Raw genomic sequence first — 26081 nt, 5'->3', positions numbered from 1 at the left:
TTTTGACTCTTTTTTTTTTTTTTCCTTTTATTTTAACTACTTGAGGGCACTTTGCAAAGCACTGTAGCCGTATTCAAACAGAATAATACGCCTATATTGTCCCGTCTGAAAACTGTCCTCGGCCCAGCGAAAAGTATGCCCGGGCTTCCACGGAGCGCGCACTTTTAGCTGGACCGCGAGAAGGTGTTTCCCGAGGCATGTTTGGGGAGAATAACCCACACGCACTGTATTTTACCCCCTCCCAGTCACCAGCACAAAAGAGCTGGTACAAAGTATGTGAGCGACACTGACTTGTGCAATTTACATAGACTTTCAAAAGGGAAAGTACTCGCATGGCTTCCCTTGAAAATGTGGATGATAGTGGGGCAAGGCAGACAGACAGATGTCCACCCCTAAACATTCATTCAACCTGATGACTATGCAGATAGGTAGATCGCTGCCAGCCTACCCAGCGGAAAGCATTCTCCCCTTCTCCCACTTACTTAAAGCATGAGATAGTTTTGTGTTCCAGCCATCTTTTGGGTCTCATTTCTCCACACAGGTAAGAGAGCTGCAAGCGCTTCTTTTCTTCCTATTTCAGAAATGGAAAACGCTGAGAATTACTTCCGCAAGGACTGGGTATGCATTCGGGGAGTCCCAATGATAAGTGCCTTCTCAGAAAACTGGGAGAGAATTGATGGGTTCCAGGCCTTGCCAGAGGACATCATCGTAGCAACCTACCCCAAGGCTGGTGAGTCACTGCTTCATCCACAGACAGCCGTGTTTGGGATACATGTATTTTCTAATACTTTAGTGTTTGAATTTTATGCATACTTTTGTTATTTGTCTGTTGTTCGTGTAACCTGTTACGCTTGGGCTCCGGACAGGAGTCGTGCACACCACCCAGCAGGGTGGCTCCAGGTGGAGAGAGACAGGAAGCTCGGAACAGAGTCAGGTACCAGGCTGGGTCAGGGCAGGCAGCAAGAATCAGAGTCTGGGTACAGGCTGGGTCAGGGCAGGCGGCAAGAATCAGAGTCTGGGTACAGGCTGGGTCAGGGCAGCGGCAAGGGGCAGTGTCAAGTACAGGCTGGGTCAGGGCAGGCGGCAGTCAGCAGTGTCTGGGTCCAGGCTAGGTCAGGGCAGGCGGCAAGTGGCAGTGTCAAGTACAGGCTGGGTCAGGGCACAGTAAGCAGGACAAGGCAGGTCAGAAGGCCCGTAGGCCACACACACACACACACGGAAGGCCCGTAAGCCACACACCAATAGCGGGGCAAGGCAGGTCAGAAGGCCCGTAGGCCACACACACACACACGGAAGGCCCGTAGGCCACACACCATAGACGGGGCAAGGCAGGGCAGAAGGCCCGTAGGCCACACACCATAGACGGGGCAAGGCAGGTCAGAAGGCCCGTAGGCCACACACACACACACGGAAGGCCCGTAGGCCACACACCATAGACGGGGCAAGGCAGGTCAGAAGGCCCGTAGGCCACACACACATACACGGAAGGCCCGTAGGCCACACACCAATAGCGGGGCAAGGCAAGGATAGGCCCGAAGGCCACGCAAGGCAAGGCAAGGCAAGGATAGGCCCGAAGGCCGCGCAAGGCAAGGCAAGGCAAGGATAGGCCCGAAGGCCGCGCAAGGCAAGGCAAGGCAAGGATAGGCCCGAAGGCCACGCAAGGCAAGGCAAGGCAAGGATAGGCCCGAAGGCCGCGCAAGGCAGGCTAGAGCAGGGAGCCCAGGTGAGCTCGATGCCGAAGCACCGAGGCAACTGTCAGGCAGGGTTAAGAGGGCACACCCAGAGCATAGAGTGGACATAGGAGATGGACTGGGCCTGTCAGGAAAGTCAGCACTAGAGGGACCCCTGGTGGTGAGGCGGTAGCACAGCAGCCACAGCCGTAACAGTACCCCCCCCTCAAGGCCTCCCCCTCCTCCTGGATCCCATCTGTGCAGGAGGTAGTCAAGAATAACGGGAGACCACTCCGGGGGTGATGCGGCAGGTTCAACTCCTTTCCGAGGCAAAAAGGCAGTCCATAACCCCTCCTGGGGTGACAAGGGGAACACAAACCCCACCTGGGGCAGAGAAATAGTCCGTAACCCTTCTTGAGGCGATAGTAGGACCGGTCCGGACCCTTCCAAGGTCGGCATTAAGACCGGTACAGGCCCCTCCAGGGGCGGCAGCTGGGCCAGTACAGCAGGCTCGGATCCTACTCGGGCAATTGTAGCAGGCTCGGACCCCTCTCGGGGCGTGTGTAGCAGGCTCGGACCCCTCTCGGGGCGATGAAGCAGGCTCGGACCCCTCTCGGGGCATTGTAGCAGGCTCGGACCCCTCTCGGGGCGATGAAGCAGGCTCGGACCCCTCTCGGGGCGATGAAGCAGGCTCGGACCCCTCTCGGGGCGATGAAGCAGGCTCGGACCCCTCTCGGGGCATTGTAGCAGGCTCGGACCCCTCTCGGGGCATGTAGCAGGCTCGGACCCCTCTCGGGGCGATGTAGCAGGCTCGGACCCCTCTCGGGGCATTGTAGCAGGCTCGGACCCCTCTCGGGGCGTTGTAGCAGGCTCGGACCCCTCTCGGGGCGATGAAGCAGGCTCGGACCCCTCTCGGGGCATGAAGCAGGCTCGGACCCCTCTCGGGGCGTCAGCAGGACCGGTATGGACCCCTCCAGGGGTGGCAGCAGGACCGGTATGGACCCCTCCCGGGGTGGCAGCAGGACCAGTTCAGCAGACTCCGATGGCTGACTCAGGAAGTCTGTCAGTAGGACTGGTTCGGACCCCTCGGCGCAGCAGCCGGTATGGCTCAGGGACGGCAGCAGGCCGGTTCAGACTCCAGCGGGTTGTAGCAGGTTCGGACCCCTCCGAGGACGGCAGCAGGGCCGGTTCAGCAGACTCAGGCTCTTCTCGGGGTAGTGCAGCAGGTTCAGATGGCAGAGTAGCATGGTTAAAGGTAGTGTGCATGGAAGACACAGATTGTACTGCCGTGGGCTTGATACCTCGAGCCAAAGTCTGATGCTCCTGATTTTGTTTCTGGAGGAGCAGTTTAGAGAAGGCACAGGCAGTTCTAGGACGTCTAGGGAAGGTGCTCGTTAGTGTCCACTTGGCAGCTGTGGGAAGCTGAGCCCTGCTAGAGCTAATCAGCTCTCTCCGTTGTAGAGAAACCTGTTCCCGAGGCTCTAGCACTGGTCTCACAGAAGCCTTCTTGGCCAGGTAAGTCCTGGGTTTTTCTACCCTCAAACTGCCAGCAAAAATGTCTGTTTTAGTTGAGCCAGAAACAGAATACTGGTTAGGAGAGCTGATAGCCTTTTCTAATTGCACAGCTGGTCCTAGAGCAGAACAACAGGGGCAGGGTTTGCCTGGAGGTAACAAACACGGGAGACAGGAGCATTTCCACCACCCTGGTTTAGGAGCCAGACAGTTCAAACACTCCTGATAGACAGAGACATTTTTCTTGTTGCAGTTATTGCATGACCAGTGTTCCTGACCAACAAGTTCACAGGCTAGACAGTTCTGATAGCTAGGATAATTCAAAGTTTGACAGGAATTGCAGGTATAAAACTTTAAAGAAGGAGGCATCTTGAATTAGTGAAAAGTTGACTCACCGGCAGGACACAGACCTATCTCTTCCCCTGGAAAATGTGATGGCTTCGGCATACTGTTACGCTTGGGCTCCGGACAGGAGTCGTGCACACCACCCAGCAGGGTGGCTCCAGGTGGAGAGAGACAGGAAGCTCGAACAGAGTCAGGTACCAGGCTGGGTCAGGGCAGGCAGCAAGAATCAGAGTCTGGGTCAGGCTGGGTCAGGGCAGGCGGCAAGTCAGAGTCTGGGTACAGGCTGGGTCAGGGCAGGCGGCAAGTGGCAGTGTCAAGTACAGGCTGGGTCAGGGCAGGCGGCAGTCAGCAGTGTCTGGGTCCAGGCTAGGTCAGGGCAGGCGGCAAGTGGCAGTGTCAAGTACAGGCTGGGTCAGGCACAGTAGCAGGCAAGGCAGGTCAGAAGGCCCGTAGGCCACACACACACACACGGAAGGCCCGTAGGCCACACACCAATAGCGGGGCAAGGCAGGTCAGAAGGCCCGTAGGCCACACACACACACACGGAAGGCCCGTAGGCCACACACCATAGACGGGGCAAGGCAGGTCAGAAGGCCCGTAGGCCACACACACAGGAAAGACGGGGCAAGGCAGGTCAGAAGGCCCGTAGGCCACACACACACACGGAAGGCCCGTAGGCCACACACCATAGACGGGGCAAGGCAGGTCAGAAGGCCCGTAGGCCACACACACATACACGGAAGGCCCGTAGGCCACACACCAATAGCGGGGCAAGGCAAGGATAGGCCCGAAGGCCACGCAGGCAAGGCAAGGCAAGGATAGGCCCGAAGGCCACGCAAGGCAAGGCAAGGCAAGGATAGGCCCGAAGGCCGCGCAAGGCAAGGCAAGGCAAGGATAGGCCCGAAGGCCGCGCAAGGCAAGGCAAGGCAAGGATAGGCCCGAAGGCCACGCAAGGCAAGGATAGGCCCGAAGGCCGCGCAAGGCAGGCTAGAGCAGGGAGCCCAGGTGAGCTCGATGCCGAAGCACCGAGGCAACTGTCAGGCAGGGTTAAGAGGGCACACCCAGAGCATAGAGTGGACATAGGAGATGGACTGGGCCTGTCAGGAAAGTCAGCACTAGAGGGACCCCTGGTGGTGAGGCGGTGGTAGCACAGCAGCCACAGCCGTAACATAACCCCTGTTTTCGGGTGGCAGGTAGCCACCAACAGGGCCATAAAAAAAAAATGCATTGTTCTAGGGGCTGGATCCACTTGTACTAGCTCACTCACAAGTTTCTTTGCCCATCAGGCCCAGTATCTTGTTTCCAACAGTGGCCAATCAAGACAAAAATACCTGGCAGGATACCAAATAGAAGACAGATTCCATACAGCTTACACCCAGTGGTAATGCAATTCTTTTGCGCAAGACACCTGGTTAATAACAGTTTATAGACTTTTCCTCCAGGAATGTATCCAAAGCTTTTTAAAACCCAGCTATGCTATTGCTAACTGCCTTTACCACATCCGCTGGCAATTAATTCCACAGCTTAATTGTGCATTAATTGAAAACAATTTTTTCCTCCGATTAGTTTTAAATGTGCTACATAATAACTTCATGGAAGTGCCCCCCCTATTCTTTTTATTTTTTGAAAGAGTAAATAACCTGCAGCCCCTTTTCTGTTAGTATCCTGGAAGGCAGGGGTCACATTTGGTCTTGGGGCTTCCTGTACACAGTCACAAGTGGGCCGATACAGAAAGAAGCGCAGGAGAGCCGGCGAGCGACACGCGCACAGGCCAGTGTCCTGGGCGCGCAATTCAATATCGGCCGCATGCAAATGAGGGCCCACGGTAAAAGGAGGCACTAGGGACACTAGTGCGTCCCTAGCACCTCCTTTTTAACAGAAGCAGCGGCTGTCAGCAGGTTTGACAGCTGACGCTCAATTTTACCGGCATCCGTTCTCGAACCCGCTGACATCCACGGGTTCGGAAAACGGACGCCGGCAAAATTGAGCGTCCATCTTCCAACCCGCGGGCTGCGGGCAGATTTTTTTATTTTTTTAATTTTTAATTTTTGTTTATTTTGGGGCCTCTGACTTAATATCGCTATGATATTAAGTCGGAGAGTGTACAGAAAAGCATTTTTTCTGCTTTTCTGTACATTCTCCTGGTGCTGGCTGAAATTAATGCCTACCTCGGCAAAATGCAATGAATGAGGCCATTTTAGGTTCACACATATGATGCAAAACTGAAAATTAAACTCAGACAAAAGTACCAGAAAATTTTGGGCTATTTTCTATTTATGTGTTAAAAAAAAAAAGGGGCCTTTGGCTGGATCAGGCCTTGATATAGTCCTGTCCCTAGGGCTATCTGCTTGTTTGACCAGATAACGTGCTACTTAACCGGATATCTTTAAAGATATCCGGTTAAGTACCCCTGTAAAAGAAAAAAAAAGTGCTTAGTGGACCTGTAGTCAGATTCTCACCCCCCCCCCTCCCCAATATGTTGTAGCTGGCCCCATTGGGCCTAGCAGCCCCTTCCCCCCAGACCCCCATCAAAGATATAATCTAAATATTTCTGGGGTTGCCTATCACCCCCTACCCCTTCCTTCCCCATTTAGGTTATGTTTCTCAAATGCTCCCTTCTGCTTCTCTTCCTCACCTTCTACCCTACCACAACCTCAATCACTCATACCCACCACCACCACCACCCACAGATGCTAGGACCACAATATCTCTTATCTGCTCCCAGCACTTCCAGTGATTTCTTGATAAGAAAAGTGCTGGAAACATAAGCTGTCCACACCTTATGCTTCCAGGAACAAGTTATCCATCTAAATCTCAAGTTGTTCTCATCACCCTGTAACTCGCCAGAGAATATATTACACATCAGTGATTCAGCATATGAAGAAAACCCTAGCTTACGTTTCCTGTAATTGATATTTTTTAAGAGGGGATAACTATTAGGTTTTGACTCTCTGAGTGCAGGTCACGTGAAGGAACATACCGTTTTAATAAAGAAGAGAAACAATGAGGCCTCTCATCTTAAATAGCCATGTAAGTAAGCACTAAAAGCCTGCACCACTGATCTAAGATCATTACTGCAAACACAAAATACTTCAGAAATCAAACCCTCCTTAACCCGTGCTGGACCAGACATCTGGCCTGGTCCACCTTAAAAAATGTTGGGCAACCAGGTAGCTCTTAGGCAGGGCCCTGTGAGCATGGTTAAGAGTTACAGCCCTAGGGGAAGGAAGAGAGGCCCTGGGAAGGAGGAGAAGGGAGCTCTCATGGAAATGTGAAGTTCAAAAGTACTCCTAAATCTCTACTCCCATCTACTACTGGAATTTTGACATCATTAAAGCTACAGATAATCCAGCCTCCGCCGTTGTCTTTTGAACATTCAAGCTAAGGCTATTAGCAACCATCCACTCACTCACTAAAACACTGAGCCAAAAACTCAGCAGTGCTGCGCGTCCCAGCCACTTTTGTGCCGCGGTCGGGCCTGCTCTCCTCGCGCTGCCCTCTACCAGTTCCGGCCTTGCCGCAGCCGCCAGCTCCTGACGTCCCCGATGCTCTCCCCAGCCATCCTCGGCCTCTTCCATGCCACAGGCCTCTCAGCGGAGCCCCCTTAGGGGCTCCGCGTCTTCCATCTCCTCGGCTCCGCCCCTAGGTGTGCGTGTGGCCGACGTCTCTACTTTTAAAGGGCCCAAGCGCGGGAAACCCAGCTCGGACGCATTCCGATGACATCACACAGCCCTAGGATATAAGGCGAGGCTCTGTCCCCAGAACCTCGCCTTGGCAATTGGGTCGACACCTCGGTGTTTCTAGTTTGCCTGTTCCTTGCTCCTGTGCCTGATCCTGTGTTCCAGCGTCTCCTTGTTCCAGCGTCTTTGTGGTCCTCCGTGTCTTCCAATGTCTGTCCTGTTCCTGCTCCTCGTTCCCTGGTAGGACCCTTCGGACTGATTCTTGGTACTGACCTCTGCTTGCCTGACTACGACAGACCGCTGCCTGGACCTGACCTTTGCCTGCCTTCTGACCACGTTGACTGCTGCCTGGAACTGACCTCTGCCTGCCTGACCATGTTGACTGCTGCCTGGAACTGACCCTCGCTTGCCTTGACTACGCTCAGACTGACCTTGGATTTGACCCCTGCTTTGGCTGACCACTTCTGGATGGATACCCTGGCTTTGACCCTTGCGCTTCACTCAGACACCCTCTTCTTGCCTTCTGTGACCACCAGACCGACCTGCTTGGACTCTGATCGCAGCCTTCATCTGACCAGACCCACAGGCGCTGCCTGTTCCGCCCGGAGAGCCTTCCTGAACTGCTACCTCCCTGAGGTCTCCGGAGTCTCCAGTTCAGATCTGGTCCATCCTCTCTGCATCAGCCGTGGTGGGCACACCCCTCTGCTACCTCTCTGGGAGACCATCTGAGGCCTACCTAAGTTCAGGCGGTCCGGGTACCCAAGGGCTCAACCTGCGGAAACCCCGGACTGTTATTGGTGAAGCTGCAGTTAGCCTCTGTCTCCTCGTGTGCTCTGCCTCCTGGTGGCAGGCGCTCTCTGGGTCTGACCAGAGGGCCGTACCAATCCTGCACCAGGCCAAGGATCCACTTCCAGCGCAACCAGCAGGGCATTATAGGGTACGCAAAACTGAACAGCTTATATAAAAGACCACAATATCTTCCCAAGCGGCAGCATATATAAGTAAAATAATTTAGCAGATAAAGCCAAACCCTGTGGTACTCCTGCCTGTAATGTCCTCCAAGTTAAAATATTATTCTTAACCTTTACCCACATCGTCCAAGTCTGCAGATAAGAAGAAAACCCAATCTAGACAAAATCTCCTAGCCCAACAGATCTCAAATGTGACAACAGTATCTTAGACTTGATAGTATCAACGCAGCTGATACATTCAATTAAATCAATAATTCAGCTGGCCCTTATCACGAGTACTACAAAGTCTTAGGCTGAAGGCCCCTGCAGCACACTCAAACAGACAACTGTGTCCCAAAAATTGTTTATTTAGAATCGGTGACAAAATAACAACTCCTGACTTCTGCAGGTAAACTTACTTCCAATCCAGGTATTCAGTCCAGGTCATTTCACAAATTTCTACTTAAAGACAACATCAGAGAATAATAGTAATGCATAGCAGATGAAGAACCCACTGGTCTTCCTCTGGCATCTCAGACCTTCCTTTGCCCTCCTAGCTGTCTAAATGTGAAACACCTTCCAGCACTGCTTTTTAATTCCCTGAAGCCCAAGCTGGATCCTCAGGGTTGGAGCCATATAGCAGGCTCTCTGTCATTTGACATGAGCTTCTCTTTGTAGCTCTATGCACAAAACTCTCAGACCTAAACTGAGCACATCCCAGTTCAAGACCAGCAGCAATAACCTTTTCTCCCTAACACAAACAAAATCTGTGAATTAAACAAGTAAAGTCCTTTTTAGAACCCATATTGACTGTAAATTTCCATACTGATTTACATCTGTAAATTCCTGTTGCTGAAATAATACACGTTTTCTATAACTTTACCCTAATGTCGGCAAGTTAGAAATTGGTTGATAATTAGAAACTTCACCAAATAGGATTTTAACTGGGTGGGCCACTACTGTTTTCAAATTACCTGGAAAACATCCTTCATTCAAAGAGGCATTAACAATATTCATAAAATGGACATAAGAAATCGCAGACATACTCTTGATAATCCAAAAAGGACAAGGGTCCAGGGGAGAGCTAGTCCTTTCCATTGAGAGATTGCGTTTTCAATCCCTGAAATTATTTGCAGAAACTGGGACCATTTTACAGGGCAAAGATCCATTAATACAGAATCAATTACAGAAGTAGCAGGCAGTGATTCAGATATATCCTTTTCACTTTATCCTCAAAATAATCAGCTACCTTCTCACAATATACAGTTGCATTCTTTTCGGTTTTCATCAAGTTATTATTAACGGCATAAAATGATATCAACTCTGCACCTCCAGTTTTGTAAATATAACCCCTGGATTGAGGTGTCTATGGGCAACCCTCAATATCAAAGCTCAGACTTTCTAAATTTATTTAGATTTTGCTTTTTGGCAGTGCAAAGTGTTCATTGAAGCAGGTACTATAGGTATTTCCCTATCCCCATGGGGCTTACAATCTAACGTTGGAGATTGCAAAGGGTAAAGTGACTTGCCCAAAGTCAAAAGGAGCAACAGCAGGATCTGAACTCTGATTTCCTGGGTTATAGCCCACTGCGCTAACCAGTAGCCTACTTATCCATTCCTATAGGCCCTTTAAGACCCTCTCTTTTCCAGGATTCCCTGCCTGAGGACGGGGAGAGTCTTTCCTCCAAGACCCTGAGCATTGTTAAGTCTTTGGATACGGTAGTAACAATCATGCTGAAAGCTGATGGTGGTTTCCAGCTTTACTGACAATTGATGGTAGAATAGTGAAAATGACTATTTACAAATCCACTACATGTTTAGCTGTTCAATAAATCTCTGTGACTTTGTAAGACTTAATGCGTCTTTTCTTCCATTCCTGATCCTTGCCAATTGTAAAGGTCGTTTAGAAGCTCCCTCCCAAACTTGAGGATGCAGGAAGATAATATGACACAACAGAATGCCCCATATTGCATGAGCAGAATGTAATTTTTACTTCCCAGTTCAATATCCTTTCTTCATTATCCAGGTGGCAGCATATTGGTCACACACCTGTAATGTGGGTGAACCCTTGCTGCTGGGATGAGGTTGGCACAGCTAACGCTATAGGCCCTCACTGACAACTGGTGGAGCTTCGCTGACGAGAGACTGGACTGGGGCTTTACCTAAACCAGCTCCTTTCCCTGCAGGTTGAGCAGTTGAGCTCTGGGGGCCAGCAAGACTTAGGCGAAAGCACTACAGAAAGGCCTGGTAGGGAGCCAAAGGGGGGCCAGTAACCACAATGCTGGTGCAGACTAGAGAAACAGAAACAGAGCTTCAAAAACAGACGCGGGTAATTGCAGGAAAAGAATATGGATGTCTGGAGAATAATTTTGCAGAGACTGTGACCCAGGTTCAAGGAAGCCCATGGTAGGGTCTTGACGTATGGAGCTCCTTGGAAATGCAGAAAGGGCAGACCAGCCCTGAAGAGCACAATCCAGCCGTGAGGAGGAAAAGTAACCACAGCTGGGCTTGCGTCGTCGACACAGGCAGCAGATCAAAATGCAGAAGAGAAACACTGAGTTTCCCTCTCCCACCAGCCAGACCGGCCCTAAGAACCAGGAAAAGGAGCAGCTTCAGAGTGAAGATAAAACAGAGGCAGAAACAACAGAGAGGCATTTCGGAGAGACCTGAAGAGGATGCGAGAAAGACTGAGAAAGAGATGGAAAAGATTGTTGGTAACAAGGTGGAGATAGATGGCAAAGAGAACCATCTTAGTGACCAGTGCAGAACCACAGCTGGCTAATGAGCATAAGAAAGAAGGAATGGTGCTAGTTTGCTTGGAAAATCCTGAGGAAGAACAGAGAGTTTTTCAAGGAAAACTGGCCTACCTGATAACCTACATGAGAGTCCTCCTCGCAGAAGGAGTTGCAGGAGGAATGTGTCTGACAAAGAAGGACTGGAACTCGGAGCTTCTTATGTGTTCATATAAAATGATACGGGAGGACGCTGGACAAAGAGCACAGTGAGTGGTTTTGGCAACTGGGGCTTGCTTAAGGGTAACCCTAGCAAAAATAGAAAAGGATGACCCTGTAGCCTTTACCTCCCGGTCCGTGGAACTGTGTAGAAATCATGTAATGTTGAAAAGACCCTTAGATGCAGGAGGACTTGCTTTGCTCCAGCCCATCGACGTGGGGGAAGGATCAGCCCAAGTTCAGACTGGAGTAGCATACTGGAGAGAGCACCTACTTCCCTGGAAGATATCCAGGGGGAATAAAGGTGCTTGGCCCGACAGGTCCGAGCTGGGGGGGGGGGGGGGGGAGGGTTATGTGAAGGAGTGTCCCCGAAATCTCTCCTTAACCAGTGCTGGACCAGGCATCTGACCTGGTCCACCTTAAAAAGGGTAAGGCAACCAGGTAGCTCTAAGAGCAGGGCCCCGAGAGCATGGTTAAGAGTTACAGCTCTAGGGGAAGGAGGAGAAGGCAGCTGTGGAAGTACTGCAAGGAAAGCAGTTTATGTTGTGTTATACTGCTTGTAAATAATAAAGTTTATGCAAGGAACAGCTGGAGTCCAGAGCAATTTGTCCTCCAGGAAGGCCACAGACCATTCTTGCTGTGCCACAGGGAGCTATAATCCAACTAAGCCTAACTCTTTTTATCTACGCTCTTAATTAATTGGTATGCTCCATTAGAGGAGGCCCAGTAGGCTCTCTACATAAATATATGCGCTGCATTCACAGAAACCCCCTCCAACAATGGGTGCAGGGAAGAACTAGGATATTTCCCAATACAGCTCAGCATACAAAAATAAAACCCAAACAATTCAAACTCTGGTGTCATCTCAGTAACAGCAATGCAACTCATTCCACTACTAGGCACACTGTGAAATAACCTGAAATCTTTAAAAAAAAACAACGCTCAGTATATATGTAGCAAATTTGCCATACCGGCGTAGCAGCACTAATTCCCAGGACTCGAAATGCAACAACATTGCCCATGAAAAGGCAACAAATATTGCAGCAGGCCATAAACACCAATACACAGCCTACTGGAAAAAAAAAAGCACAAGAATGCTGCAAATCCTTACACACTAACAGACAACAGCAGCTCAGCAGCCCCAACATAACACTTTCATCCCGCCCCTTGCTCTATTTGCCCCCCCATCCTCTGCCCAGCACCAGTATCCCCCGACACCCTCTCTGTTTCCCCCAGCCCAGAGTGCAGTTTCCTCCTCTTTCTCTCCCCCTGACCCCACAAGAGGACCAGTAATACGGAAGCAGAGAGGGAGAGAGGAACATCGATTGGGGGAGATCGGGGAAGGAGTGAGAGGATTGGGGATGGGGAGAAGAGAGAGAGGGTGGATGGGAGATGGGGAGGATGGAGGATCTGGGATGGGAGAAGAGGAGGAGAGGTAGGAAAGGGGAGAGATTCCAGGATCTGGGAGAATCCAGTATCAAGGGTGTATTTGGATTTTCAGAAGGCTTTCGACAAAGTCCCGCATGAGAGGCTTCTAAGAAAACTAAAAATCCATTGGATAGGAGGCGATGTCCTTTCGTGGATTACACACTGGTTAAGACAGGAAACAAAGAGTAGGATTAAATGATCTCTTTTCACAGTGGAAAAGGTAAACAGAGTGCCTCAGGGATCTTGTTCTTGGACTGGAGCTTTTTAATATATTTATAAATGATCTGGAAAGGGTACAATGAGTGAGGTGATCAAGTTTGCGGATGACACAAAATTATTCAGAGTAGTTAAATCTCAAGCGGATTGTGATAAATTGCAGGAGGACCTTGCAAGACTGGAAGACTGGGCTTCCAAATGGCAGATGAAATTTAACATGGACAAGTGCGAAGTGATACATATAGGGAAAAATAACCTTTGCTGTAGTTACACAATGTTAGGTTCTCTCTTAAGAGTTACCTCCCAGAAAAAAGATCTAGGCGTCATAGTGGATAATACATTGAAATTGTCGGCTCAGTGTGCTGCAGCAGTCAAAAAAGCAAACAGAATGTTAGGAATTATTAGGAAGGGAATGGTTAATAAAACGGAAAATGTCATAATGCCTCTGTATTGCTCCATGGTGAGACCGCATCTTGATTACTGTGTGCAGTTCTGGTAACCGCATCTCAAAAAAAATATAGTTGCACTTGAGAAAGTGTGGAGAAAGTGAAGAAAGGCGACCAAAATAAGGGGCATGGAACTGCTGATCTATGAAGTTAGGCTAAGGAAGTTAGGGCTGTTTAGTTTGGAGAAGAGACAACTGAGGGGGGATATGATAGAGGTCTACAAAATCATGAAAGGACTTGAAATAAATCGGTTATTTCTTCTCTCAGATAATAGGACTAGGAGGCATTCCATGAAGTTGACAAGTGGCTCATTTAAAACAAATCAAAGAAAATTATTTTTCACTCAGTGCATAGTTAAGCTCTGAAATTCATTGCCAGAGGATGCGGTTACAGTAGTTAGTGTAACTGTGTTTAGAAAATGTTTGGATAAGTTCCTAGAGAAAAAATCCATAAACCGCTATTAAGGTAATTAATAAGGTAATTTAATGTTTGGGTACTTGCGGGTATTTGTGACTTGGATTGGCCACTGTTGGAAACAGGATGCTGGGCTTTGATGGTCTGACCTAGTATGGTAATTCTTATGTTCTTATGTTCTAAAGGGTAAATCCAGATTTTGGGAAAGAGATAAACATTCCTACCCTTACTCCAGTCTTGCTCCTTCTCACATTCCCACCTCCTCTCCAGTCTCTTTCTCTCATCCCCCAGTTCTGCATGCGCTCTCTCTCACACAGCCAGCCCCCACCTGCCCCTGCCAGACTGAAAGCCTGCATCCTAGTCGTTCATTCCCCCCAGCCAATCAGCCTGCCCTCACAACCAGTCATTGCTCCTCACCCATTCCCCTCACATTCAACCCATCCTCAATCAGGCAATTCCTCCACCCCAGCCATGCCAGTCAACCTGTCTTCCTCTACTCTTCCAGCCATCCCCTCCCTCAAGCAGACCAGCCAACTTGCCGTCTTCATTCCTCCTCCCAGGCAGCAAGCCAGTCAGCCAGTCTGTCTCTCCCTGCCTCGAAACCTCCCTCCCTCTTTCCAGCAACCCTACCTGCCTCCAACCATCCCATTGCTCCAGAAAGCTTGCCTGCCTCCACCATTATCCCCAGCAAGTTTGCTTGCCTGCCTGCCTCCCTCACACCCAGCAAGCCAGTCCCTTCCATCCATGGCTGGCATGCTCCATGACTTGGCCAGTCCATGGAACAGCTTCTACTGGCCCTGCGTGGCTCTCCATGAGTTTGAGCCGTGCAGGTGCCTCCACTCTCACACAGACCTCCCAGTCTCAGTTCCTTGAGAGTGGAGGCACCTGCACGGCTCAAACTCCTAGAGGGCTGTGCAGCAGGGACATCACCTGTTCTGGGGACTAGCCGAGAAACCAAAGATCTTTGGCGGCAGGAAACGTTGGTCGGGCCAGGGCCCGAGTGGCCCACCCCATGACGACACCTATGCCCCCCCCCAAATCTGTGTTCTGCTTGGTTTTAGATCTCCAGTTTCTCCCTCTCACAGGCTTGCCCTCTTTACCTCCCAGGTACCACTTGGATGAGTGAGATTGTGGACATGATTCTTGCGTCTGGTGATGTGCACAAGTGCCAACGTGATTTTATTCACAATAAGGTCCCCATGCTGGAATTTTCTGCCCCCAACTATGTTGAAGCAGGTAAGCTGTAGGGGTGTGTTTAGATGTGCCATGAGTGGAGCTCATGGTTTCTGGCATCGTAGCCTCTCCGAGCAAGAGTTGCTGTAGGAAAGGACTCAGGACTGGCTATGAGGAAACTCACAGCCCCTGGTTTCCCAGTAACTCCCAGTAGTCTTAATGTAACCCGCTGCAAATTTGGAACATGCAGGTAATACATTTTTTTAATAATAATGATAACAATAATAATAGTAATTCCATAATGAATAATAGTGCAAGAGCACTGACTCTGAGAAAGCTCACAACTCCCGCAAAACAAGTTTCTCCCAGAAGGAGGCACTATAGAGAGCAGGGAAGGCCCACAACTCCTGCAACCCCAGCATCTCCCAGCAGTAGGTGTTAACAGGGAATGGTGCAGAATCACCAGCAAGTAAGGGACAGTAGAATCTCTTTGGGGGCAATTTTCAAACTGTCCCCACTGGGAGAAAGTCCTGCAGGTATTTTTTTACCAATGGACTTTGCACCAGTTTTCAAAGCAAACGTGCACGCAAATTTTTCACCTTGAAATTTAATACCCGCAGACATTTCCACTTGCCTTTTTTGCAGGTACTTTTTTGTGGAAAATAATGCACATCGAGATGAAAATGTAATCTGTGTTTGCTGTTTTTCTCCCCCCCTCGACTTAAACTCGCCTGCAGAGACACCTCTTCTAAATACTGCTAAAAGTCTGCGCATTATAGAATGGCATGAGCCCTTTTAGTTGTACTGAGGGAGAGCAGTTTTAAGACAGTCGCCTGAACTGCATAAATGGCTTGGAAGATTGTCCTTCCCATGGGCCAGTTCTCCCACTTGGATTCTACCAGTAATGAGAAAGAGGAAAAGGTGGCTCAGCACCTTGTAGATTCCTTGCACCTTCAAAAGACAGACCAAATCCAACAAAAGTGTTTTTCTGTGTATAAGCAGACCCTGCCAATGCCTTGTGTTACATCCCCATCTGATTCAACACCCCTTAATTAAATGTAATTTGCTTCCTGTAATGAAGGCTTAATTCCTCCTGTATCCAGTAGCAGTTTGCTTTTTTTTCTCTCCTTACTAAACCCTGTAATTACTATGGACATTTCTACCACTTTCTCAGGTACAAAGAAATTAGCTGCCACTCCTTCCCCGAGAGTAATCAAGACCCACCTCCCTGTCCAGCTCTTGCCCAAGTCCTTCTGGGAGAAAAACTGTAAGGTATTAACTTTAAATAGTTTGCGGTAGAAGAGAATCACAAGGAAAGGGGAATTGTTGCTACTTGAGTGGAGAGGAGGGTCCTCTGGGAGATGTGTATGAAGAAGAGGGAACAAGAATTTTCCCGACTAGTTCTTGGACTATCTATGTATTCTGTCTGGTTGAGGGTGTCTCTCTGTAGAGTTGCCACCTCACTTAGGTTAATCCAAGGTTTGCTCCATTGTGTGCATGGAAATGTAGATCTATTTTTCATAGGAAATCAGACTGCATCTCCATGCACACAATGGGGCAAAACCAGGCCTGGGTCAGCCTCTCAGGGCTGACCTGGTTGAGGGGTCAACCATAACTTAGTGCAGGGGTAGGCAACTCTGGTCTTGGAGTGCCACAAACAGGTCTGGTTTGCAGGATATCCACATTGAATATGTGTAGTCCTTGGGTGGGATGGCTCCCATAGACTAGACCTAGGGGCACATAGAAAGAGAGGTGGATTCTCTCTAAAACCAATTATCTAGAGATAGCTTTACACATCCGAGTTCCAGGGCTCCCTGTGGAGGGGAAGCATAATTTCAAGGCCCTTTTCCATTAAACACTGTACAAGTCCTTTTCCTCCTCTGTTTACAGCACTGATAATCTCCACAGTCTACGGTATTAAAAAATCACACTGAGAGGCAATGTGGTTTCCAGCTTCTTTACTGATAGTTGATTTAACTTGACTGAAGAATATGTACAACATTCTGATCAAATTTTAAATAAAGTCATTGAACACTAAGGCAGAAGAAAGATGAATAAATTTGTGACCTCCCTTTTGTAGTAAAGCCTCTGATTCTCTTTGGAAGCCAATTCCTTAACAATTGATCACCTTGTTTTTCCCGTTATTCAGATTGAAGATAGTTCAATCCTCCTTCCAACTCCCAAAGTTATCACACATCTTCTTCCCATTGTAGGATGGCTAGAATAAAGTCTCAGAACGTAAGCCCCAATTCTCTTCCCTTTTCTTGAAGTCTTCTTAAATAGCTTAGATCTCCTTATGGCAGTACCAGTGAGCACTCTCTTCTCAAGTGTAGCACACTTGAGTCAGCAGTGAACACAACTGGAACTTCTGCTCCTTCCCTCTGGCAATGGACAGGAATCCAGTTTTCCTCCAATGAAACCTCTACTCTTCAAGCTCTTCCTAGGTGAAAAGCCCATCTTCTCCCAATAGATTGAAAACTGATTGCCTAGTAGTAAGAGCGCTCAGTTTCAAGTAGAACAAAATTAGACTTTGACTTGTAAACAGGAGACAGGAAACAGGAAGGGTGGGAAAACTTTCATACCTCCAAAATGAGGAAGCAGTTACTGAAGAAAGTCAACTCATGGTTGTGAAATTCCTCTGCATTGGCAGGTCTATCCCCCGAAAGAATGATAGAACACTGACAAAATTTTCCCTACCCTTATTTAACCATGCACAGGGACACCCCAATCTTCTGTGAACAGTTCATACAATGGCCTCACAACGAAAGTCTCCAAAATGGTTAAAAAAAAGAGTAAACCTAGGCAAAAATAAGTCAGGCTGACGTCCTAGGGCAAAAGCAGCAAATACCCTTTCAAATAGGTTAGCAAAATTAACAGATAAAGTCAAAGTACTCCTGCCTTCAGGAAATCTAACTAAACATTCCACACCCTAAGATGATGCCTGGTCAAAAAGGCTAAGGATACACCATCTCAGTCTCCCATATGGGGGACTGAAATCCAACCCACTGTTTACCAAATCTCTCTGACCCTCCCTAGCTAGTTAGTACATTCTTTGGTAAAGGAAACCAAGGCTTTCTTACCTATGCATGAGGCATATTTGCATGTACTGCCTCCTAGATGGGAGTTACCTACTCCTGCCTTAGTGTCCCTCTGTTGCTGTGTGCTTTAAAAGAGGTTCTAAATCTGGCTTCATGCTTACATCGTCTCTGTGTCTCTCCACTCTCAGGTGATCTACGTAGCCAGGAATGCCAAGGATGTGGCAGTCTCCTACTATCACTTTGACCTGATGAATCAACTGCACCCCGAACCAGGCACCTGGGCACAGTACCTGGAGAAGTACATGGCTGGAGAAGGTGAAACTCCAAGGCCACAGTGCCTGCAGAATTGCAGATGTCTTTCAGGTTCCTGAGACATCTGAAGAAAGGCCTGCTCGATTTCAAAAGCTTATATACAAGAACACTCGATAATTATTATGTTGAGTCAATTAACTGCATCACAGCCCTGCATAAAATCTAGTTTTCTCTAGGACTGATTTGGCAATTAGAACTCTGCAACACAGAATAAACCACAAATAGAATATGATATGGGGGCCAGCCCGGTGGCTCGAACTGTGCGCTGCCATGCGGAAGGTCTCCAGTTTAATTCCCAAGTCAGGTCTTCTGCTCCCTGGATCAATCGGGACTGGGGATGTTGCAGAGGCAGTGTTCACAGCTTCCGGAAGGGAGGGAGTTATGGCCAGTGCCTAAAGATGGCACCTAGTGGCCAGATTCAGGACCCATGATTTCAGGTGTCAGTCAGAAGTAACCACCATGCATGGCCTCCAGCCCAGGACCATTGCCGCAATGACTGGATTAAACATGAGTTGGAAGAGGATATAAAATAGGGAAAACTTCAAAACTATATTTATCTGTTACTCAAAAGCTCGAGGGCAAATGCTTTAGTGAATGGGGAACTGCCCTCAGAATTCATCCTTGGTGGGGGTACCAGTCAAGGTTGCCCACTTTCTCCCTTATTATTTGCTGTCATTAGATCCTTTACTTCGCTGTATAGTGGAGAAACCCTAATAGAAAGGGTATAGGCACTCATTTACGATCATTTAAACTATCCGCTTTTTCTTTTTTTTTAATTTGACCATTTTTCTTGGTTACAAATAACATGAAACCAGCACTGAAACAGTATAACATGCAACTGAAGTAATTAAAACTGTAAACGGTAACCAATACCGATTTCTGAAGATTGATTTCCCCCTCCCCCCCCTCATACTGCACATTACGGTGAGACATCGCACCTCAGTGAGAGTGTAAGAGTCCATATACTTAAATATGAAGAAGAAGAGCATACTGGTATCATCTGTAGTTCCCACATATCTAAAGAAGAGAAGCAGCACATGTAGTAGCATTGAGTAAGAAACGAAACTATCTGCTTTTGTGGATAACCTACTGCTGCATGTGCTGGATCCAGAAAAATCTTTGATAGCGATTACTGCAGGAGTTTGGAGTATATGGGACCGTTAGCTGGGTTCAAGTTAAACCTTGACAAATCTGAAGCATTGGCAGTGGGGGATTGGTCAACACAGAGTTGGTAAGGGGGAGTTTCCATTGAGATGGGTGGAAGGTAAGATAAAATATTCGGGGATCCTTTTTGCTCAGCGATCTGACCCAACTTCAGGAAATTAATGTTCAGAGGCTTTTTACAGTTACAAAAAACACTTCGGCAGCCTGGACCTCTCTCAATATATCTCTGCTTGGCAGAATATATCTATTTAAAACGGTTCTTCTTCCCAAGTGGTTATATGTGTTTAGATTGATTCATTTATACTTCAAGAAACATTTGTTGCTTCTGTTCAGAAGGAAGATGAGATCTTACTTATGGAGAGGGAAGAGGTCTCGCATAGCGTTCAGTCAACTTTTGATACCATGGGGGAAAGGGGGTTTAGGAATTCCTGATCTTAAAAGATATAATATGGCCGCAAACCTGTGGCATGAGGGAAACTAGTTTCAGGCGTCTGCCTACTAGAAAGATATGGGCTTTGAATCTGGATTAGTTTTTCCTTTTTTTCTCTAAGCAATATGTATAACATCTCACCATGGCCAATTGCCAATTACTTTACGACATTACTGATAGAACCGCTATGTCAGGCTTGGCGGTGGCTCCTGGGTAAATTACGTCTAAGTAGAACCTGGTCACCTTTCTTACCTTTCATAAGCAATACATATTAATTCCTTCTGGGTTTGGAGGGAGGACGCTTTGAGCAAGGGAAGGCTACTGGTATACAAGTGGTGGGACAATTGGTGGATGATCAGGGAAATATTATGACTTCTGCTGAACTGTGTGAATCTTTTGATCTGACAGAAAAAGACTATTTTCTTTCTTTCAGTCCCGTTATTATGTCCACTCTGTGTGTCCCTCAGAGTTTAGTAAAGAGGGTTGGTTACTATTGCAGGAATGGTTCGACACAGAAGATCCTGGCAGACATACGTTGTCTTCTCTTCATAAATTGCTATTACATACTGATTCTGAGTAGGATTTTGCTATATTGAAGAACAAATGGGAGGAGGAGCTACAGATGGGTCTGCCCATGAACCTTTTTAAAGCATGCTTTACAGCAGTGGTTCTCAACAGGTGTGTTGGGATACATTACTGTGTCACAAAGTCCCGGGAGGTGGGTCGCAGAGCCAGCAGAAGGCTGCTCCTTCCTCATCAGTCTAGGCAGGAGTATGACAGGAAGCTGCTCTTGCTTCCTTCTCCTCTGCCTGGCCAGTGGGAGGTTGCTCCTTCCTCCTTCACCCAGATCAAAGCACAATATCACCGACTCCTCTTTATAAAGGCCCGGCAGGACACCAACTTTATCTTCCTCTGCCTGGCCTGGCACTGAGGCTGCTGATGCTCTCTTCACCCCCCCCATAGGGCCAGGATGTGAAAGTAGGAGCATGAGGGAGAGAGGTGCATGCTCTGTAGATCCACTGCTGCTGCCTCCTGATCTTTCTCTCCTCAATGCTTCTTGCCCTCATCTGCTGCTGATAAAGAGGGAGGGAGACTCTGGATTGGACTGAAGTCTTTTCTGCTGGCTGGGATCCAGGAGGAGGGGGGAAATGTACTGGGCAGGAAGGCGTGGGAAGATAGGAGTTCAAGAGTCTGCAGGTAGGCATGGGGAGATAGGGAGTCAGGGATGGGGGAAAGGAGGTTGGGGTTGCTGGGCAGGGAGAGGCAGAGGAGGGGAGGAGTTGGGGCTGCTGATCAGGGAAGAGAGATGGAAGTGGAGAGATGGAGGTGTGGGGCAGCTGGGTTGGGGTAGAGGGTAGTGGGGGATGCTGAGCAGGAATGGGTAGGAAAGAGGTGGTCAAAAGTATCTGGGTAGAGAAGGGGTTGGGCAGGGAGAGTTGAGCAGGGGAGAGAGGGAGCACAGAGAAGAGGATGTGTGGGGTTGGAGGTGTTGGGAATGTTGGACAGGGATATGAGCATGTGAAGGGACGATTGAGTAGTTGGGGAGAAGTGAGGGGTGATGGGGGCATGGAGAGAAGTAACTGGATACAAGGGCCATACTATGTCAGTTTTGAGAATATGCATTTCTTCTCTCTTTGAACTTTGCTTAATGTAGGAGGAAATATATATTTATTTCTAGACTCCAGTTTTGCACTGCATGCAGAAAGGTGGTCTTGGGGTTTCCATTCCAGGTTATGTTTGCACATTTGTAATTTGTGGTCTTTTATTCTATATTTGGTGAAGGCAGGTCTGTGACTGAGATGAGGAACTTTACTAGAGGATTGGATCAGCCTTATGTGTTGTATTTTCTAAATATTATATTGCACTGGTGCTGAACTGCTGCCTTTTCTTGGGTAGGACTATTGCTGTTTAATTTCTTGGAGTTAGTGCTGCTGAGATAAGGAAGGTTTGATAGACTTGTACAGAGTGGGGTTTGTTTGTATTATTTTACAATGCACCTGGTAGTAGAGGGAGTTTGTGATGCTGTTGTTGAGATGACACCAGAATCAGAATATCTGTTTTGTATGGTGAGTTGTACAGGGAAATGCCTTAGTTCTGCTCTGCACCCATTGTTAGGAAGCGGGGGACTTCTGTGGATGCAGAGCATATGCTTATATGGAGTCCCATGATGGTCGTGTGTTCAGTGTGTCATGCATGTGAGCATCATCTCTCAGGTTTGTCCTGATAGAAAAAAGGTTGAGAAGAACCACTGCTTTATAGGGATATAAAAAATAACGGGTAATATACAAATGAGAGAGACACAGTTTAAGTTCTTAAATCGAGCTTTTATTTCACAGAGACAAGCATACTTGGCTAAAGTTGCAACCTCTGATCTATGCATAAAATGCCTCACAGGGATGGGGACTATGGGACATTCTTTCTGGTTATGCCCTAAAACACAGATTTTTTTTGGAAAAAAGTATGTATGGACATCTCAAAGACTTGTATATGACGTATTATCATTCTGTTTGGAGATATCAGATCAGACTTGCTGTGTACCGCAAAGAATATGGATTTGGAAAGTATTGTTACTGGCAAAGATGTCTATCTTAGGTTTTGGAGACAGCTATCAGCTCCATCGCTTCGCTTTTCTGAAAAAATAAGATACATCGTCTGTTGCTTATGGAGCAAATGTCTGGTCCAGTTTCACATTCCAAGAGAAGAACGTTAACGTCAGATGCTTGGCTTCCTATATACTTTAATTTGCCAAAATGTTTAAAGCCAAATTCTCATGATGGACTGTTGGCTATGGAAGTATTTGCTTTCCTGAGGTAGAGAGAGGAACTGAATCAAATCAGAGAGCAAGGTGAGGGTGGGAATGCTTTGGGGGGGAGGGATGGGTAGGAAGGTAAGAAGACAGGGGTATGAGATAAGGAGGATCAATGTAACAGTTTTATTATACTCAATACGATGTAACCAGATGGTATATTTTTTTTGTTGAGGAGAAAAAGTCTGCTATAATCATTTTGTGTGAAACGTATTTGTCGTTTTGTGAAGTAATGAAATACACTTCTGCTAATAAATTCCTCCCCCCAGCATCCAATTGAGTAAGGATTGGAGATACAGGAAGATGGTGGTTCACAGTTAGTCTGTTCCAGGTATATATATAAATATATATATATATTTGGGGTGGAAATGTTAAAATTGTATAATTTGCATTTGAGAGCAGGATGCAACAGAATCAACTGCCCGCTGCACATGTTTGTTTGAATTTAGTCTTTTTTTTCCCTAATAAAACAGTTTAAACATAAAATAGGGAAAACAATGTCCAGGGAGTTGCAAATGAAACCTCATGGAATCAGATCCTCGCACTGACTCCGACTGAGCAGGAAAAAAACTGCCAGGTCAATAAAAAAAAAAAATAATAATAATATAGACTTAATCTCTTTCTCCCTCCACATTTAGTTGGATATGGCTCCTGGTACGACCACGTGAAAGGCTGGTGGGAGAAGAGACAGGAGCATCGCATCCTCTACCAGTTCTATGAAGATATGAAAGAAGTGAGAGGGGAAAGCAATCATGACCACAAGGAAGACATTCACCCTTTTCTTGTCTCGCCTCCTCCTTGTCTCTCTGATAACTACATAATATATATATATATATATATGTATATTTATGTCTGTCTGTCTGTCTGTCCCTCTGTCTCAGTCTGAGATGTGGCTGCATGTCTCACTGACTATCTTTTCCTCTCTGCTGAGTGTCGGTCTCTCTCGCTTCCTCTGGGCAGGACCCTGCTCGTGAGATCCAGACAGTGATGCACTTCCTGGAGAAAGACTTGGGAGAGGAGGCTTTGGAGAAGATCGTCCGTCACACCTCCTTCCAGGCCATGAAGGAGAATCCCATGACCAACTACAACAGCCGGGCCACTTCTTTCTTTGTGAACAAGATTTCACCGTTTATGCGCAAAGGTGAGAGGACCCCCGCCCCTTTCTCTGCCAGGATCTTCTTTCCAGGGTTGCTCGCTGACCACTTCCAACTTTGCTTTCCCAGTCGTGATATGGAAAATTCACATTCCGCGTATTAACCCTCTCGCCCATCAAGACTGAGAGGATCCCCTTTTTTATACATCTGTGTCTTGCTCTCTTGAGCTCATTCTATAAAAGAGCTTCCTACTTTAACCTTCTGTAATCCCCTGTGGGGATGGGGGGGGGGGAGTATATGCTGTTGCCAGTGCAATAATCATATTATAACCAGAGTTGCCAACTATCAGCAAATTTACCAACAGTAAAAAAAAAAAAAGTCATGTTATAAAAATAATTTAGTGACAGTAAAAACATAATGATGGGCCTGTAATTCTGTTGCCGTGGGCTCAGCTCTGTGAGGCTGCAGTACTCAGGGAGTCGGGGACATCACTGGATAAAGGGGTGAATCTCGGCGTAGTAAATCAGCTGTGCAAAAACGGGTGATGGTAAGGCCATCAGTAAATAGGTTGCCGGCAAAGAAGACTGTCAGTGAAAGTATCTTCAAAAGTTGGCAACCCTGATCATTACCATGGCCCAGAAAATGTCAGAACTGATCAATCATTGGCAGTGAGGAATGGGCGTGCAGTCTTTAAAGGTGGAAAGCTGACCCTCTCCCTTCTTTCTTCTTCCTGTACTAGGGATTGTCGGGGGACTGGAAGAACCACTTCACGGTGGCCCAAAGCGAAGCTTTCGATTTGCGACTATGCCAGGAAGATGGAGGGAAGTGGGCTAACGGTTCCGAGCGGAAGTCTGAACATTGGTTTACCGGCATTCTCTCAGATAGCAGAGCTTCTTCCTTCCTGTCCTTTCCTATCATAAACACTGTAAACTTTCTAACAGAGCTTCTTCACCTTCAGACGGCTCTGCATCAGCAAAAGATATCCTCTTGCCAGCCTGGAAGATTTGTTCCACTGGAAGATGCTTAGGGATGTCTCAGGACCCCCATTTTGTATTGTGTTAAAATGGAAACATAGCTCGTGATGTCATCAGAAATGGTAAAGGATGTCTTTAGATTAGCAGCGTAAATAGACAAAGCGAGGTCAGTATTGAGTAAGCCATTAGTGGACAAGTTATCTGTCTTCTTTCTTTTGTTTGCTTTGTTATGGCAGCACTACTTAGCTGGATACCTTTTAGAGATATCTGGTTAAGTGGAAAATTACCTGGCCACACAAGGCCAGATAAACATTGCTCATAGGCAAGCGTAAAGTTAGCGATTAACTTTAGCTGGATATATTGCATTATTTGGCCAAGTTAGCCAGATAACTCAGCCTGTTCCTGGAATGCACTTTTTTAAACCTGCTAAATTATAACCGGATAAGTGACTGAATATGCCTATGTTGCCATTTAGATGGCTAACTTTTGAAGTAAATGAAGCTAGGAGAGGAGGTACTAGTTATGATAGAACAAGTTCAAAGTATAATGAGGATTTTGCTGAGGGGAAGAGATATAACGGGGCTGGCGTAAAATGTAGTGAGATTTAAGTTGAGGAAGTCATGGTCAGGAGATCAAGGCCGTGGCTTGAAAGCCTTCCGCAAGAAGCCAGATTTTTAGTGACTTCCTACAGGTGCAGAGGTCAGGCAGAAGCCTGATGTCCAGAAGTAGGGAGCTTAGGGGGAGGGGGGCGGGGTTGTCTGATCTTGAAAAGGTTCTCTTCCTCATGCTGAACAGCCACATTTCCTTAGGGGCTGGAAATACCAGGCAAGTTAGAGGCAGTGAGCAAAGTGGGTGGGAGGGTTATGTAAAGGGAGAATCAGTTGTTGAGGTAGGGTAGTGCCAGGCCCTTGAGTGCCCTGAAATCCAGGACCAGGATTTTGAATATGGTGCAGTAGGATGTTGAGAGCCAATGTAGGGTTTTTAGGAGTGGAGTGATCCAGTCCAATTTGCTGGCCTTTAGCGGGTTCCGCACTGACGACTTTTGTATAAGCTGCCGGTGATGATTTAGGTTTCTTTGGCAGTCCAATACAAAGGGAGCTGCAGTAGTCCAGGCAGGAGATTACACAGGCTCGGACCACTGTTGCAAAGGCAGGGCTAACAAACGAAGGGTGGAAATAGCGAAGTTGGCATAGTTGAAAGACTGATTTTGTAACGGATAGGATTTGAGTTTCAGGCGTGAGTTTGGAGTCTAATATGAAGCCTACGCTTCTGACTTGGAAACTGAAATGTACAATCTAGGATTATTCTTGCAAGTGTGACCACTTTTTCCAATCCACAGCACCTGTTTTTTTGGGGGGATTTAGTTTTAGTTTGTTATAATGTAACAATTTTGAGATCATTTTAAGGTGTGTGATTGCCTGGTCAGGTCAGGCTTAGTGGGCACAGTAGCTGAATAGAATCAGCACAGGCATGGTAAG

General features: G+C 47.5%; 1 protein-coding gene across 1 annotated transcript; it reads left to right on the top strand.

The window, feature by feature from the left end:
* The first annotated feature begins 580 nt into the window (after positions 1 to 580).
* Positions 581 to 24463, top strand: LOC115094699 (sulfotransferase family cytosolic 1B member 1-like). Its single transcript, XM_029607950.1, has 7 exons — positions 581 to 730; positions 14720 to 14848; positions 15960 to 16057; positions 18012 to 18138; positions 23174 to 23268; positions 23496 to 23676; positions 24369 to 24463. Exons 1-7 carry the CDS (start codon positions 583 to 585, stop codon positions 24461 to 24463), a joined length of 873 nt encoding a protein of 290 aa, XP_029463810.1. The 5' UTR covers positions 581 to 582.
* The last annotated feature ends 1618 nt before the right edge of the window (positions 24464 to 26081 follow it).

Source organism: Rhinatrema bivittatum, chromosome 6 (assembly GCF_901001135.1).
Source record: "Rhinatrema bivittatum chromosome 6, aRhiBiv1.1, whole genome shotgun sequence".
Taxonomy (NCBI): domain Eukaryota; kingdom Metazoa; phylum Chordata; class Amphibia; order Gymnophiona; family Rhinatrematidae; genus Rhinatrema; species Rhinatrema bivittatum.
The sequence above is the reverse complement of the archived record's forward strand: the minus strand, read 5'-3'. Positions and strand labels throughout refer to the sequence as shown.